The 16,163-nt window shown below is 39.5% G+C and overlaps 1 protein-coding gene across 8 annotated transcripts in view; it reads left to right on the top strand.

The window, feature by feature from the left end:
• CLIP1 (CAP-Gly domain containing linker protein 1) overlaps nucleotides 1-16,163 on the top strand; it is a 136,382-nt gene that overhangs the window by 78,332 nt on the left and 41,887 nt on the right. For 7 of the 8 annotated variants that reach the window (XM_075898662.2, XM_075898669.2, XM_075898668.2 and 4 more), the window contains 5 exons: nucleotides 298-402; nucleotides 4,714-5,658; nucleotides 7,417-7,533; nucleotides 8,866-8,923; nucleotides 9,180-9,263. In XM_075898662.2, the coding sequence (XP_075754777.2) occupies nucleotides 298-402; nucleotides 4,714-5,658; nucleotides 7,417-7,533; nucleotides 8,866-8,923; nucleotides 9,180-9,263 (1,309 nt within the window). The remainder of the gene's footprint in view (nucleotides 1-297; nucleotides 403-4,713; nucleotides 5,659-7,416; nucleotides 7,534-8,865; nucleotides 8,924-9,179; nucleotides 9,264-16,163) is intronic. The other variant, XM_075898671.2, reaches the window with a different exon arrangement.

Genomic DNA, 16,163 nt, shown 5'->3' with positions numbered 1-16,163 from the left:
CACATACTGATAAATAACTTCTACTTGGCTGCATGAATCTTCAATTTTTTGTCCATATTTCTTCTTGTTTGTAGTTTCTTTTGTTTTTTTGTTGTTTGTTTTTTTTTATGCATCAGACCATTTACACTTTCAGTCCGTCTTTCATCCATAGAATGTCCCTGTTCATTTTACCCACTGCATCTTCTTGCTCATTCTTGGTAGAAACTGGCAGCACGGCCTGCATGTGGCTCCCTCTTCTTGTGCTGGCATGTGATGGTGGCGCTGTTGTGTTCTCTTCCTTTCCCTTTTTACTAACAGACGCAGACCAAACTGGAGCATGCCCGCATTAAGGAGCTTGAACAGAGCCTGCTCTTTGAAAAGACCAAAGCTGACAAACTCCAGAGGGAGTTAGAAGACACTAGGGTAATGGTTTTCACTATTTAAATGAACAAGACTTATTTGTAACATAGAGGATTTCTGATCTCACAGTCTGCAGAGTATATAATGGATGTCGAAGGAGCGTGCCTGCCTTCTGCCATATACTTTCTATAAAGTAGCCAAGAAAGACACCACTAAAATGACTTCCATATTTTGACATTTTGTAACATTTTTATTGTATAGTTTCATGAAGGAATCAGAGTAAGATACCTTTCTACTTTGAAGAGATCACTTGACTATAGGTCCAAAGTAGCAAACAAAGTTGTTGATCCTGTTTATGAAAGTATTCAACAGTTCATTTGTAGCAGATAGTGAGGTTCTTTATGCTCCAAAAAACCCACTGACTTGCTGCAAATAGACTGTCTTGTTTAATTGACTCTTTCTTCTACCAGTCTGAAGGTTTTTTTGGGAATGGAGCAATATGAATCTTACGTACAGATTGCAACATTAGGTGTTTATTTTGCTAACCAGTCTGTCCTCTGGACATACAGTTGGTTGTTTTTTCTCCATTGGTATGTCCCATCCATAGGGAGCCCAGTGTCATTAGTTACGTAGTCTGCTTACAGCTCTGATTTTTGGTTTGTTTTAATGCCCTTGTTGGAAATGTGAAGAAGTTCTACATGTGCAGACTTGAAATAATCTTAGCACCTTTCTTCCAAGAACCATATTAACCTCTCTAGAGAGATGCTAACTCTATATCAAATTTCAGCTGAGATAGGGCCCATGTGACTCAAACAGTTGACCTCAGTTTGAGGCTCTAAATCTCTAAAGGGAGTATTAGTATGTTATCGTAGCAATATGTTTTCAGAAGTCCATAACTATGAAGGCTGGAAATTACTTCCAAGTTCCTTATTTGGATACCGTAGAGCATATGAAAATATTTTTTAATTTATTTTTGTGCCTGAAGGAATGAATTACCTATGGTTTCTAAACTCTAAGCACTCCACGAATTTGAAAAGGCTCTGATCAGCCTACAGCTCTGATTATTCCATAATGAATTAGTTTACTTTAAATAACAATGCGTAATATGCATTGTAACAAATATGAAGTCACTGACATTCATTGCTCTTAATGTGCTTGCAAATGATCCAATCAACTTTCTTCTATGGCAGTATAAAGCATGTTGATTCCTTTAGACTGATGATTTTCTCCAGAACTGAAAATGCCGCCTGTAATTAAAACAGAAAGGCAGGCGGACAGTAACCACACCATTAAAGTCAATGTACTGTTTACTAATTATTTTTTCAGGCAAAGGAATTTGAGTGGGAAGAACATAGATGTGGATGGCTATTATCCCTCTGCCATTCATTTAATAGAAACCAGTGTAATCTCCACACTTGCCTAGCAGAAATAGTTTGTGGTTTTGGGTGCAAAAAAGAGCTTTGTACTATCGATCTGAAGTTAACTTGAGTATTTGCTGATGTCCAATAAGGTCTGTTTTCTGACAGGAAGTATATTCTACAGATTCCCACTCTTGGCTTATAAACCTGTAGGGATGGATTGCTTCTATGTAGCAGGAAGCAGTCTTCTAAGTGTATAGTAATCCAGTAACTTTTATTTGAATGGGTGTAAAGGATCCAGATTTTCCTGATTTAGAGAAAGTTGGTAAATTAAAAGTCTTAAAATTCCCACAAATGATTTATCATTAATATAATCTGCAGCATGTGCATGATACCATAGCAATCAAATATATTACATGTAGAAGAGTCTACAAAAACTCGCTTACAAATTGGACTCACGTTTAACATCTTGACACCTCTGGTTAACCTCCCATCAGTAAGTAGATGCAACACAAGCCAGTTGCTTTTTCTTGGGGACGAGGCGTCAGCACTATCTATAAGGAATGAATTCTGATTGGCTAAAGAACTTTCTGTTGATTGAGGGGTTTTTCTACCAGTCAGGTCCTTACTATTCTCAGAGAGGGAGGAACTTCTTTTCCAGACCCTAGGAAGGCAGAAGTGAAACTAGACAAAAAGGAAGAGATGTCTCTGGTTCATTTTTGTCATTCTGTATCCATATAATGGACCAAATTACCACTGGAACACACAGCTATGCTTTCTTTTAACATGAGATTGACTGACTAATAACCAAGCTACTCCCAGTACCTAAAGATCCCTTCTGGGCAGGGCTCATGTAATCCTGCAGAGTGACTTGATCTGTGCATAATCCACTGCTGAGATCCATGCCCCAGACTAGATTTGAGATTTGTGTCTGTGGGGAAAGCAGGGTGCTTATTTCTTTGTACAGATATAGTAGTTCTCATTCCAATAAACTGCCAGCATAGGGCCTAAAACCTCAGACTTTTTGGCAAGAACCAGTCAAAATTATTTGTATTTCCAAAAGAAAATATGCGAAACCTAAGACAGGTTAGTAAGAATCTTGTATGTTCGCCATATTGTAGCTTCCCTATTGTTGGCTATTCACAGCAGACACTTCAGTATAACTGATCAAATAGTGCTAAAATATATATTGTCAAAGTCAGTGACTGTGACAAAAGGAGATAAATCTCCCATTTTGTGATGCATATATAGGTCACATGTTACATGACACTGCTGTTCACAAATTCCCTTGTTCCTAAATTCCCATGTGCACATGAAGGCTGGGTTGAGAAGCCCTCATTTTTTACTTCAGTGTTCATGGAATCATGTAGCTGGAGAAAGCAAACTCTTAGTAACTGAAAGATGAGAATAACTTTAAAATACATTCTAAATAGCTGCACTACAGTATCAAATATTTGATGAACTTGTAAAACTGATCCAAGAGGAGATAAGAGATTTCAGCCATCTATGTGAAGAATTCTACCTGGTATTGAAACGAATCAATTCATGCCAGTTGTATTATGATTCTTGTAACACTTAGGAAAATATTTCAAGGCCAATTGCTGTATCCTTGTAAAGATAACTTGTTAATCAAGCTGGCAATTATTTTCACTCTTTTCAAACTGAGGAGTGCTAAGAGAGCTAGTTTGCTCTTGAGAAGCTATCATTTTTCTGCATTAGAAAATTACTTCTTACAACAGTTACTTTTATTTAGCTGTCTGGGACCAAGGAGTGATGGTTTATTTTTTTTCCTTTCTCTTATGTCTCATCTATTTGGCCCTCTTTTCCTTTGACAAAGTGAGCTTTGGTCTAAGAGTCATTAAACAGCCATCTAATATGTCTTCGTTATTCATGGGAAAAGGATTTTGTTCTACAATTATACATATCAACTTGAATAGGATGTGAGAGAGTCATTTAACTTATTAAACACTTCCAAAAACATTGCTGCTTGAATAATCTATCCTAAATAGACTGCAAAGATACCAGTTGCTCCATCAAGATAATAACTTCCAAACATCCTTGCTTATTCCGCTTATTGACTTATAGTAAGTAGTCCTTCATTATCTTTTAAAGTTCTTTCCTGACCTATGTCTCAATATATAGTGCAAAATATATTGCAGTTGATGGGATTTGTGGGAAAGATTTAAAACACATTATAAGTGGAATAATATAAAACAAAGAGTGGGATCTATAGAAAATACTTAAAGAACTATTCTGGGCAAGTAATATCTTTAATCTTGATAATACAAAGAGGAGGAGAGACCATAATTTCCTTATCTTGAACAGTGGTGGTTTTGTGATTCTTAATTAATTTTTTAATCTTTCTATGGCACCAAGAATGTCAGACTAATTTTAAAGACAATTTGGGGATAGATGTTATGGGAGTTGCATTCATGTGTACCTCTAGAGCAAACAAATATATTTGCATTTCTCTGTCAGCTTCAGAACAAATGAATTATATAAGGAAGCAGTTATTTGGAGTAATGAAGACTGCAACCTTTCTGCCCTTATCATTCCACTTTAAATTCATTATTAGAAGCATTTTCGTAGACTTCAGTAACCTGTAAACAAGCTGCAGTTGTAAGCTTTTTTCTTTAACAGTTTTTCTTTTTAACAACTAACTCGAAAAAGGAGTTTTTTTTAAATGCATTACAGCTTAAATAAAAAGTGAGGTATAAACATGAGTATTGATACTTTTATTTTAAAAGGAACAAAATCACGTATTTTAGATTTGTTTGCTTAATAGATTTCCATGTTAAGAAAAAAACTGTTCTTATTTTTGCTCTGTTGCCTGTCTCAATAGGAATGGGTATTTGTATTAGACTAGGTCTGATTTTGGTCAATTATTGCCAAACAGAGTGGTATGGATATACTAATGAGGTTAGTTTTATAATAATTGAAGATTTAAAAAAAAAAATCTCTTCATAATATATATGTAGTGTAACTGTTCCTCTTTTTAAAATGCTATTGATCATAGGTGGCCACAGTATCAGAAAAATCTCGCATCATGGAACTAGAGAGAGATCTAGCATTACGGGTCAAGGAAGTAGCTGAGCTCCGAGGGAGATTTGAGTCTAGTAAGCCAGTCAGTGATGTGGACAGTTCTCTCTCACTGCTACAAGAAATAAGTTCTTTGCAAGAGAAAATGGCAGAAATTAGCAAGGAACATCAGAATGAAATAAATTCACTAAAAGAGAAGTTCGGAATCAGTGAGGAATCTTATCATAAGGAGATCAAAACACTTTCTGCTTCACATGAAAGAATTGCAAAAGAAAATGAGTTGTTGAAAATTAAGCTTGATGGTGCCAACAAGGAGAATTCAGATGTGATAGAACTGTGGAAATCAAAGCTGGAATCTGCTATTGCTTCACATCAGCAAGCAATGGAAGAACTAAAGGCTTCATTCACCAAAGGTGTTGGGGCTCAGGCTGCTGAATTCACAGACCTGAAGATCCAGATTGAGCAAATGAAATTAGAACATGAAAATGAAACTTCAAATTTAAAACTAAAACAAGAAAATGAAAAATCTCAGCATCTGACAGAGATTGAAGTTCTGAAAGTGAAGTTCTTGGAAATCACTGAGGAGAGAGAGAGAAGCCTGGAAAGCTTGAAGACCAAACTAGAAAGTGTAGAAGATCAACATCTAGTAGAAATGGAAGATGCTTTAAACAAATTGCAGGAAGCTGAAATAAAGGTAAAAGAGCTAGAGGTACTGCAAAACAAGTGCAATGAACAAACCAAGGTTATTGATAGTTTAACAACACAGATCAAAGCTGTTGACGAAAAGATTTTGGACCTTGATGCACTTCAGAAAGCTAATTCTGAAGGTACATTGGAAGTCCAGAAACTTAGCAAGGAGCTAGAGGCAGCTGAGAAACGGATACAAAACTTAGAGACTGAAAAAGTTGATGGGAGTACCAAGGTTTGTATCAACATCCATCTTTTTTACTTTAATTTTGTTTTGTTTTAATTTACATCTGTACTTTATTTACAGTCATGATCTCATCACAGAGGGGAAGGTCATCTTGAGACTATATTTTTAAATCTAAATAGGTTAAGAAACGGTCCACCATGTCAAATATGGAGGGCTTAATCTTGTTTTCAGGGTTGTGGTTTGAATAGAGTTGTATGGATCACTCTCCTGTAGAAGATCTTCCTTATTGTGAATTTATGAATCGTATAATTTATGAATCCTATGTTCTCTGATAGCTGTGTTGGCATATGTGATTCTAACAAGCAGGAAGAATCCATGTATATATTGATGTGTGATAAGTTAAATAGAGGATGTATTCAGATTGTCATGTATGACTCTAGGAAAATCTCTTGCCTCTGATAAACATATTGATTTCCACAGAGGTTTCCTCATATCCCTAAGACTTTCAGAAACCCTGGGAAGAGGTGTGTACCACTTTGTGGGACAGCCTTGTGGTTAAAGCACAGAACTTAGAACTCAGGTATCCTTACTCCATTTCTAGTCTTGCCACAAACATCCTGTGTGCTATTGGCAAATCACTTCACTTCTGTGTCATGAGTTCTGTGTGAGGAACAGGCAGAGTAAGTGGCATGCTTAATGCTTGTGACTCAAATAAGCAAAAATGTATAGTGCAGGGAGCTGTAAGTGATCACCTCATCAGTGTGAAATCCAATGGCTTTTGGATGAAAGTGAGACTCTTTATCCCTTAACAATTCAGGAATGGAATGACTGGGTGAATAACCATTTTTCTTTCCTGGTAGCCCCAAAGGGGGAAAAGACAAAGGAAAAGGTGCCATACTTAACATGTCCCAGAAGACCCATAATATCACAGTGAGATAAGTTAATAGGGCATCTATGCATGGTAGTGTTGTTGTGTGAAATAGCATTATCAAATAAAATGTTTTTTAAGCAAAGCTTGCCACATTATACATGCCAGTAATTTTACTGGAACTCCAAGCAGTAGCTGACAGTGGATTTGTGGTTGGATATCACTACATTATTACCTAGGTGGATGATTAGTCTGTTATTTTAATTTGGAAACAGGGACTGAAAGGTAGTGTCTGGGCTCCTTCCCCTTCACATGAGATCTGTGAAGTCTGCTGTGTGGTCATAGATATAGTAGTAACAACACCTCTTGGCTAAATCTTTCCACAAATGGTGCCAAAAAACTGGATGTACATTGACTTTTAGCATGATTTTCAGAGATCATGTTGCACATTCATGATTCCCATTAAAGTCTATGGATGGTATAGGTGCTCAATATCTTTGAAAATCATCCCAGCAAGATGTAATGTTCAGTACAGTCAGCTGTAATAGACTTACTAAATATTCCAGTAAAAACATTCTAGTGATGTGATTAGCACACTTTAAAACACTTGAACATACTCAATATGTCTAGCATTAAAGAATGCTTGAAACATGATTCTGAGAGAACTTCAATTTAGAATACTTTCAAATTACAAGAATTATTAGAAACTTTTGTGAGATACAGTTAGTACTTTAGTGCAGCCTCCTGTTTAAATCAGCTAATCCGCTCTATTTAGTTAACACAACACTTTTCCTTTAATTTTTGTTTGGTTTTTTAATTTTTCTTCATATGGTGGTTTGAACATTTTGGTTATTTCCTTGAAGCTCAAGGTTTTATGTTTTTATTTTTTCCATTCATGTTTGTAATTTTTGTTTTACTCCATCTAATCACCCTGCCAGGCTAGTAATCTGGCCAAAGAACTGCAGGGCAAAGAGCAAAAGCTTCTTGACCTTGAGAAAAACTTGAGTGCAGTAAATCAAGTTAAAGAATCTTTGGAAAAGGAGCTTCAACTTTTGGTGAGTAATTCTCAGAAATGTTCCCTCTACCCATTGGGTTCTCTTTGAACTTTTTAAGGGGAAATCATTGCTGTTAGATTCTAAGTGTCAAATGTAGCTACTATCCTTACTCAAGCAAAAATCTTAGTCATTTCAAAGGAACTTTTATCTAAGTAAGGAATACAGACTTGAGTCCTCATGCTTTGTATATCTGATTTCAAAATGGGAAAAAATACAGTAAGATTAACTTTCACATTATCAAGCTGTAGCCTAAGCAGAGTTCATCTGTTATTGATTTACAATAAAAACGAGGCAGATTAAATAGATCATACAACATATTTTTAGAATAGTTAAGGGTAGCTATAGCTCTTTAACATGAGTTAACTAACTACTTCATTGTGTTATTTACAAGTAACTTTTGAATAACAAATTTTCACTTCTTGTTTTGCAATGTAATAAATTTGTCAGTATTCTCTATTTGGGCTAGCTCCTACTGAGATTATCCCAAATTTAGGAGGAAACAAGATATGTCTCATTATTTCCATGTGTTCTTTTTGAGATCATAGCTGTATCGTATGATGACAGAGAAAATAATGCGGTTTCTCAATCTGTGTTCTGACCTTTCCTCAGACATCACTAACTTTTCATCTCTTCCTGCCATCATGGCTGGAAAAGATTGAGATTGGATGCAAGGCTGCATGGGACCATTCAAGACAATTCCACTGCAGCCTCTGAGCTAATTTTTTTTAAATCGAGGTCTTGCCCGCTAACTTTGCAAAACCTGTGAACCACCTCTCCCACACCAAACTATGCTACTGCTGCTCCTTTCTTCTCTAGATTACAAAAGTTCCTTTTTTATGTCTATGGACTGCCTTTCAAACTAAGGAGAGGATTTTTCCTTTTCTTTGTTTTCTTTTTTATTTTTTTTCTGTGTTGTCAGATTCAAAATATGGCACAAGTAGAAACCTTCTAATACCTGTGTGACCACAGTGGGTAATGATCAAATCAAGAATTGAAAAAATAGTACTGCTACAGGGCTGCCACTGTCCTCCTTCCGGCCAACTCCGCCACCAACCTCACTCCTGTGTGAGGGAAGGAGGGAATCAGCTCCAGCCTTTCCCAACTGGCCGGAGCATGGGGGAGGTAGGCTGGGGTAATGTGCTGCCCTTGCCTTCCCCAGGCCGACTGGAATAGGCCCCATGGTGAACCATGAAGAGGTGTGGGGGGTTGCGTTCACACCCTTTGCACCCTTCTGCGTATGGGCTTGCACTATTTTCAGTTAAGTTTGTATTTGAATAATAATATGTCATTCCAATTGGTTAAAACTTTTCTTGGGTTTGCATTCCCTTCTAGAAAGGAAAGTTTACTAGTGCTGCTGAAGAGGCGGAAAGTGTTCAAAAATCTATGCAAGGTATGCTTCCCTGGAATCAAAATGAATCCCTTCAAAACCTACTAAAAGTGTAGAATTTTTTTCCCCCTTGATCCTGTATTTCATAATTTAGCAGGATTAGTCTCTGCAGTTAGGAATAAAACAGGATTTTTTTTGTCTCCTCCTTGTTTTATTCAAGAGTAATGTATATTCCTGGTCAGTAAAGTTTGCTTTAAAAAGTGAGCTGCAACTATTGGAAAATTAACTTTATTTTTTAAATATAATTTTATTTCCACAGATATGATTAAAAAACTAAACCAAAAAGAAGAGCAGTTTGCACTCATGTCCTCACAACTGGATCAGTTAAAATCTAATTTGACAGGTAAAGAAATGACAGAACTGTAGGGTTTATAATATGCCATCAGTTTTATGCTTTCATCCTACCTGCTGCTATTACATGGTGGTGACTAATATCCATTAGCAGTAGACTTCACATCTGCAAACTAGCTTTGTGAAATTAGATTTGAACCAAGTCCAGTGCCTAGCTCAGAGCTAAAATTCAAACTACTTCATTAGTTTGAAGTGGAAGTGTAACTGAAAAATTAGATATATGGATACTATGATATGATCCTGGTGAAGAGGTAATGGTTAGAGTATTTCCTGGCTCTGCTTGCTTCCTGGTTGACCCTTTGCTGCCTAAGTCTATTCTACATTCATACTAGGTATTTATCTCTTTATTGGGACAAACAACATGCATAAAAAGTGGATTTCAATTGATCTAAGTTGATCGTTAGTGGAGGTGAATGCCAGGGAATGCGGATGACCCGTTCAGGATTCTGCTTGCAGCAGAGTGTAGACTAGAATATACCTTAGTGAAAACCAAGATGTGCCCACTTGATGATGTGTAACTAGATGCATCAGTGGGAAGGCAGTAGGATACTGTGACGGTTTGTATTCATATGTTCACCCTCTGGTGTGGGTAGTTAAGCAACTGAAACCATATCTTCTTAATGGACAGTTCAGGTTCTTAACAGACTAAACAGAAGTAAAGGCTCAGATTCTAAAATGCTACCCTGGAGCCTTGTACTACCAAAATTTTGTTATGCTTATAAGAAGCACACAGGATTTTTACAGGGGAAAAGGCAATATACTGAGTTGATTAAGAGTATAATACAAAAGCAGCTAGCATAGAGACATGCATGCATGCACACATGTCCTGCCAGTTGATGTTTATAGTTATCAGTCTGATGCTTGTATTACCCTGGCAGCCAAGCAGGCTAAGTACAAGGTGAGGAATCAGGTTTTTTTGGTTCAGACTGAGGCTCCAGTGGCAAGACTTAGTCAAAATTCATGACAAAGCAGTCCCTTTTTTTTATAGTAATTTTCCTTCAGTGGGATCAGTGAGTTTTGCATCATCATAGAACACTAGAACTGGAAGGAACCTTGAAAGGTCATAGAGTACAGTCCCCTGCCCTCACGGCAGGACCAAGCACAGTCTAGAAGATCATCCCTTACAGGTGTCTAACCTGCTTTTAAATATCTCCAGTGATGGAGATTCCACAACCCCCCTACTCAGTTTATTCCAGTGGTTCACCACTCTGACAGGCAGGGAAATTTTGAACAGAACTGGCCCCAAAACAGATCCCTATGGAACCCCACTTGTTATGCCCTTCCAGAATGGTTAAGAGTTCACAACCATTCTCAGAAGTTATTCTTCAGCCAGTTATGCACCCACCTTATAGTAGCTCCATCTAGGTTGTATTTCCCTACTTTATTGATAAGGTGGTAATGCGAGAGCCTGTCAAATGCCTTACTAAAGTCTAGATATACCACGTCCACCTCTTTTCCCTTATCCACAAGACTTGTTATCCTATCAAAGAAAGCAGATTGCTTTATTTGTTCTTTACAAATCTATGCTGGATGTTAGCTATCACTTTATTTTCTTCCAGATGTTTGCAGATGAATTCCTTAATTCTTGCTCCATTATCTTCCTAGGCACAGAAGTTAAACTGACTGGTCTGTAGCTTCCTGGGTTATTCTTACTTCCCTTTTTATAGATGGGCACTATATTTTCCCTTTTCCAGTCTTCTGAAATCTCTCCTGACTTCCATGATTTTTCAAAGGTGATCGCTGAAGGCTCAGATACCTCCTTTATCAGCTCCTAGAGTATTATAGGATGCATTTCATCAGGCCCTGGTGACTTGCAGACATCTAACTTTTCTTAGTAATTTTTAACTTGTTTTATTTTAACTTCTAAACCTACCCATGCCATAATCAATTGCCATTTGACGAGTGCTTGTTTTCTTAAGTTCTACTCATCCCTTATCTGTTGTTTTATTGTGCTAGTTTTGATTATAGCTATCTTGTACCAACTAATAGGTGCTTGCCTCCTCTCTGAGGCTGTCAACACTCGCGGCTTCTTGCGAAAGTAATATGCAAATGAGGCTAAGCACCGAGCCTCATTTGCATCCCTAATGAGCCACCATTTTTTCAGAAGAGGCTCTTGCGCAAGGAGCGTCTACACTGCCCCTTCTTGCGCAAGAAAAATCCTCTTGCACAACGCTGTTCTTCCTGAAAAGTAATAGGTGTAACGGCGTTGCGCAAGAGGGTTTTTCTTGCACAAGGGGCAGTGTAGACGCACCTTCTTGTACAAGAACCTCTTCTGAAAAAAAGGTGGCTCATTAGGTATGCAAATGAGGCTCGGTGATATTCCACGCTTAGCCTCATTTGCATATTACTTGCGCAAGAAGCCGCGAGTGTAGACATAGCCTCAGAGTCCTCAATTTGCCCTCTTCTCACATCTCAGTGGGGTTATACAGCAATCACCAGCACCTTTGCATTTGTCCCCGGTTCCTTGTTAGAACATCTGGTCCAGTGATGGTGTTCACAGTTTTATCTCTTAACACTTACATTCTTCATTCACACAACAGAATTGACTTTTGTTGCATAGAAGCAATATGAAAATTTGAACAGGAACATAAAGTTACAGTTTTAAGAAGAACAGTCACCACATTCTTTTACAATTTTTGTTGTAAGTCTAAAACAAAATGGTGACCAGAAGGGTTTATGCCTACCTTGACATCTGATATAAGCAATCTGCCAGATGCATCTCTACCAAACAGTCGGCAGGATATGAAACATAATCATAAAACACAAAGTACTTAAATTATTACAATATTATTCTTTATAATAGCTTATACAAAACTTAAAATAGATTGTAGCAGAAAAAGAACTAATATAGAAATTGTGCATATAAAGGGAAAAGAAAATATGGTGGAAGATGCTGTATCTCTGAAAAATGGCGCTGACCTACTGTGGGAAGGTTTGACAATTTGACTGTATTCTTATGTTTGGGGATCACTGTTGGTGCTCCACTTACGTGTGTCAGCACTGCTGTGCACACGGCCCAGAGATCTTTGTTAGCAGTCCCCCAGCTGCTGGCGTGTGCTGTGCTATTGCACAATCACTCAGATTGACAGACACGCCAGCAGCCTCCCTCAGTTCCTTCTCAACCACCGCGGGCATCAGTTGCACTTAGTCTCCCTAACAGCATCGGGGGGGGAAGGGTGGAGAAGAGAGAAGATTTAAAAAAAGGAAAAGGATAACAGCAAGAGAAGTGGGCCAAGTGCCACGCAGGTGTTTCTGCCACATCCCGCTGGCCCATAGGATAGCACAAGAAGAAAAAAAGTCATGCCCGCACCACTGGGCTTTACAAGGTGCACAGGGTGCAGAACAGCAGTCACAGCAGCAGACGGACACAAGCAGTGTCTGTGCTGCCTAGGGCAAGACTATCCCATCAGTCACTGCCCACACTGTCAAAAGCTCACCCCATGCTCTAAGGAAGCGAGACCTACAAAGAAGGCTATTATTCTTGGACCACAACATGGCTGAGTCACAGCCTCATTCACCCCTCCGTCCCACTCTCCCAGGGGGGAACCCTCTTGGGAAGGAGGAGCATTCCCTAGTAGGAATGTGCTAGAGGACAGCACCCAGAGTGGAGCACAAAATACTCCCAATACCCTGCTGTGCCTCAGCCTCTAACAAAGACAAAGGAGGCTGGTAAGAATGCCAGTAGGCAGAGCTCCCAAAAGCAGGACAGGGGATCCAGCTTAAAGAAAAGCCATGACCCAATATGAAGCATGGAGCTGCAGGCCATGCTTCAAGCTCTCCCCACAGTAATGTGGCACCAGTGGAGAACATGGTTCTGCTGAGGAACAAACAAGTTGGCAAGCTGAAGAGCAGTAGAATGCTGCATTTGAATAAATGCTTGGTACCGCCAGTACTGGCACATTTCAAAGCGCCAACAGTAGAGACGCAGGCAGCTATAAGGAAATACATAGCAATGCCTCCACGTACTCTGGTACCGAGGTTCATAAGAGGTCGACCTCATAGTAGCATCAGTACCATGTTCACCACTATTTGTTACCAACAGCACGCCACAGTCCAAATGTTCCCTGTTCTCCTTGACACCAGCATCACAAATATCCACCAGATTTAGTGATGACAGGGAGGAAAGGGCCAGCACAGAGTCCTCCATATGCAGAACCACAACAACACCAAATGCAGAAATGGCAGTGGACACAGTGGATTTCTCCATCGATTCCTCCACAGTGGGCCTATTCAGACTCCTGTGCATCTTACTGGACCCAACACACTATCCTGGGACACAGCTGAAAATGAGCTGACTGGGACCGAGTCATCTATGGAGGAGGAAACACAGGCTTCCTCTGTTCAGCCCAATACTTCCTATTCCATGATGGAGGAACACAGTCTCCCTGCATTACCAGTCAGAGGGGTTGACTCCAGAGGGTTCCAAGATTTACTCAGGAGAGTAGCAGACACACTTGCCATAAAAAAAAATCTCTGACGTAACACAGAACAAACACAAACTCACGAGCACACTCAGCTTACCTCAACATACCAGGCTGGCTTTACCAATGAATGAAGACTTGATAGATCCTGCCAAGTCCATCTGGAAAACTCCTGCATCGGCGCCTCCAACATTTAAAAAACAAAACAAAAAACAAACACCTCGGTAAGAAATACTACGTCATCCCCACAGAAGTCGAATTCTTCTTCTCACCCCTCTCCTAATTCACTAGTAGACGAAGCAGCCAATTGGGGGGGAGGGAAGCAACAACAGTACCCCAGAACTCCAAGTCAGGATAGAGATAAAAAGGCTGGATGCTATGGAGAAGGCGGCCTCCCTTCAGCTGAGAATTGCAAACTGTGGCTCTGCTAGCCAAATATTCATACAACATGTTTGAATCATTCAGTTCCTTTATTCAATATATACCTGAGGATGTAAGGGAGCAGTTCAAATCAAATATCAGAGAAGGATCGATCATTAATCTCTCAACAGCTCTACAGGCAGCATTAGATGCAGCAGACACAGCGGCCAGGTTGATGCCATTGGCAGTAGTGATGAGATGGATGTCAGACTGCAGCTGTTGGGATTCCCCAGGGAGGTTCAATCAAACATTGAGAATCAGCCATTTGAGGGTGAGAAACTATTTCCAGAGTCATCAAACTCAGCTCTCCACGCACTGAAGGACTCCACGGCAAAGTTCCGCACATTAGGAATATAGCCACCAGGAATATAGCCACCTGGAGCCAAGAGAAAACAATACAAACAATATAACAAAATGTTCAGAGTGCAAGGGTATACACAACAGCAAAGGCCCTATGAGAACAAGAGGCGCGTGAGAAACTCGACGACAGTCTCAAGTGAGCAGTCATTGACCCAAGCATCCCCCTCACATCAGCAAATTTGAGGATTTTGTTTAGGGTACAAAACCCCTCAATGCTCCAGAGCAGGTACAACCAAGCAAACAAATATTCCAAAATACTTGCCGCATTCTACCCGGTATGAAAAACCAGCATCTCAGACCAGTGGGTCCTAGAAATAATATGAACCGGATACTGCATACCATTCACAACAGTTACACCAACCCCCCCCTTTCCACGCCTAACCCATCCCTCTTCAGGGACTCTCTTCTCACAAATTGGTCCTCCTGGAAGAAGCTCAGTGCCTCCTAGAACTAGGTGCTATAAAGGAAGTACCCAGCGGCTACAGAGGAAGGTTTTTTTTATTCCTGATACTTTCTAACTATCAAGAAATCGGGGGTGGGGAGGTGGAAGCCAGTCTAACTTTGGGCTCAACTGGTTCATTAAGTATCAACAGTTCAAGATGGTCACACTGGCAAAGATCATACCTGCCTTAGAGAAAGGAGATGATTAGCTACCCTCGACCTGAAGGATGCATATTTTCATGTATCTATTCACCCAGCTCACAGATGATTCCTCAGGTTCACTATCAAGGACTTAAAATATCAGTACAGGATGCTCCCCTTTGGGCTGTCCATACCACCTAGAGTCTTTTCCAAAGTATTATCCACGGTAGCTGCATACCTGGGAAGAAGACAAACATTTTTTCCATATCTCAATGATTGTTTGATCATGGCGACCCAGAACAATCGTTGGCGTCAACAAAAGCCCCCAATTGGCAGAGACAAATTTGGTATCCTAACATACTCCAACTCAGCACGTCAGCATACTGAAGGAAACTTGTACTGAGCTCATTTGACTCAAGATAAGGAGCATATACCACGCCCCTGGCTACATTCACTAAACCTGTGAGCCTGGATGCTTGTTGGCTCTCCTTCAAAGAGCTAACCCCGTTGATGCCCACAAAACCGATATTAGACAGGATCACAAAGAAAAAACAGGTTCTTTCCATTTCAACCAGAAAGGGCATTGTCTCAATGACTTGATTACTTGCATCCTGCTTCAAAGACATTTTAACACCAGACCTGAAAGAGAATCCTCTGAACTGTCATTCATGCTTAAATTTGACACTTTACACCTAGGTCTTAACAAAGATACTAATTACCTTACCCATTACAAAGATAGCTTCCCCAATTATCTCTAATATCATTAGCTTACAGACATTTACAACCCCCCCCCCATCCCCCTTCTGTTCTGAAATTTGATTTGTCCTTTTCATATGTGTTCATTTTTTTTGGTTTGTATCCTTTGGTATATATGGTCATGCCAATTTTCTTCCACTATTTGATCTGAGGAAGTGGGTCTGGCCCACAAAAGCTCATCACCTAATAAACCATCTTGTTAGTCTTTTAAAATACTGCATAGTCCTGTGTTTTGTTTCACCTTGAAGAATCAGAGACATTGTAATTAATTCCAGGAGACCCCCTATGAGACGATCTTACCTGCAGAAGCGAGCTAGGTATGCAGCATGGAATTCGGCTCACATGCAGGAGCC

Source organism: Pelodiscus sinensis, chromosome Z, assembly GCF_052426305.1.
Source record: "Pelodiscus sinensis isolate ZL-2025 chromosome Z, ASM5242630v1, whole genome shotgun sequence".
Classification (NCBI taxonomy): Eukaryota; Metazoa; Chordata; order Testudines; family Trionychidae; genus Pelodiscus; species Pelodiscus sinensis.
The sequence above is the reverse complement of the archived record's forward strand: the minus strand, read 5'-3'. Positions and strand labels throughout refer to the sequence as shown.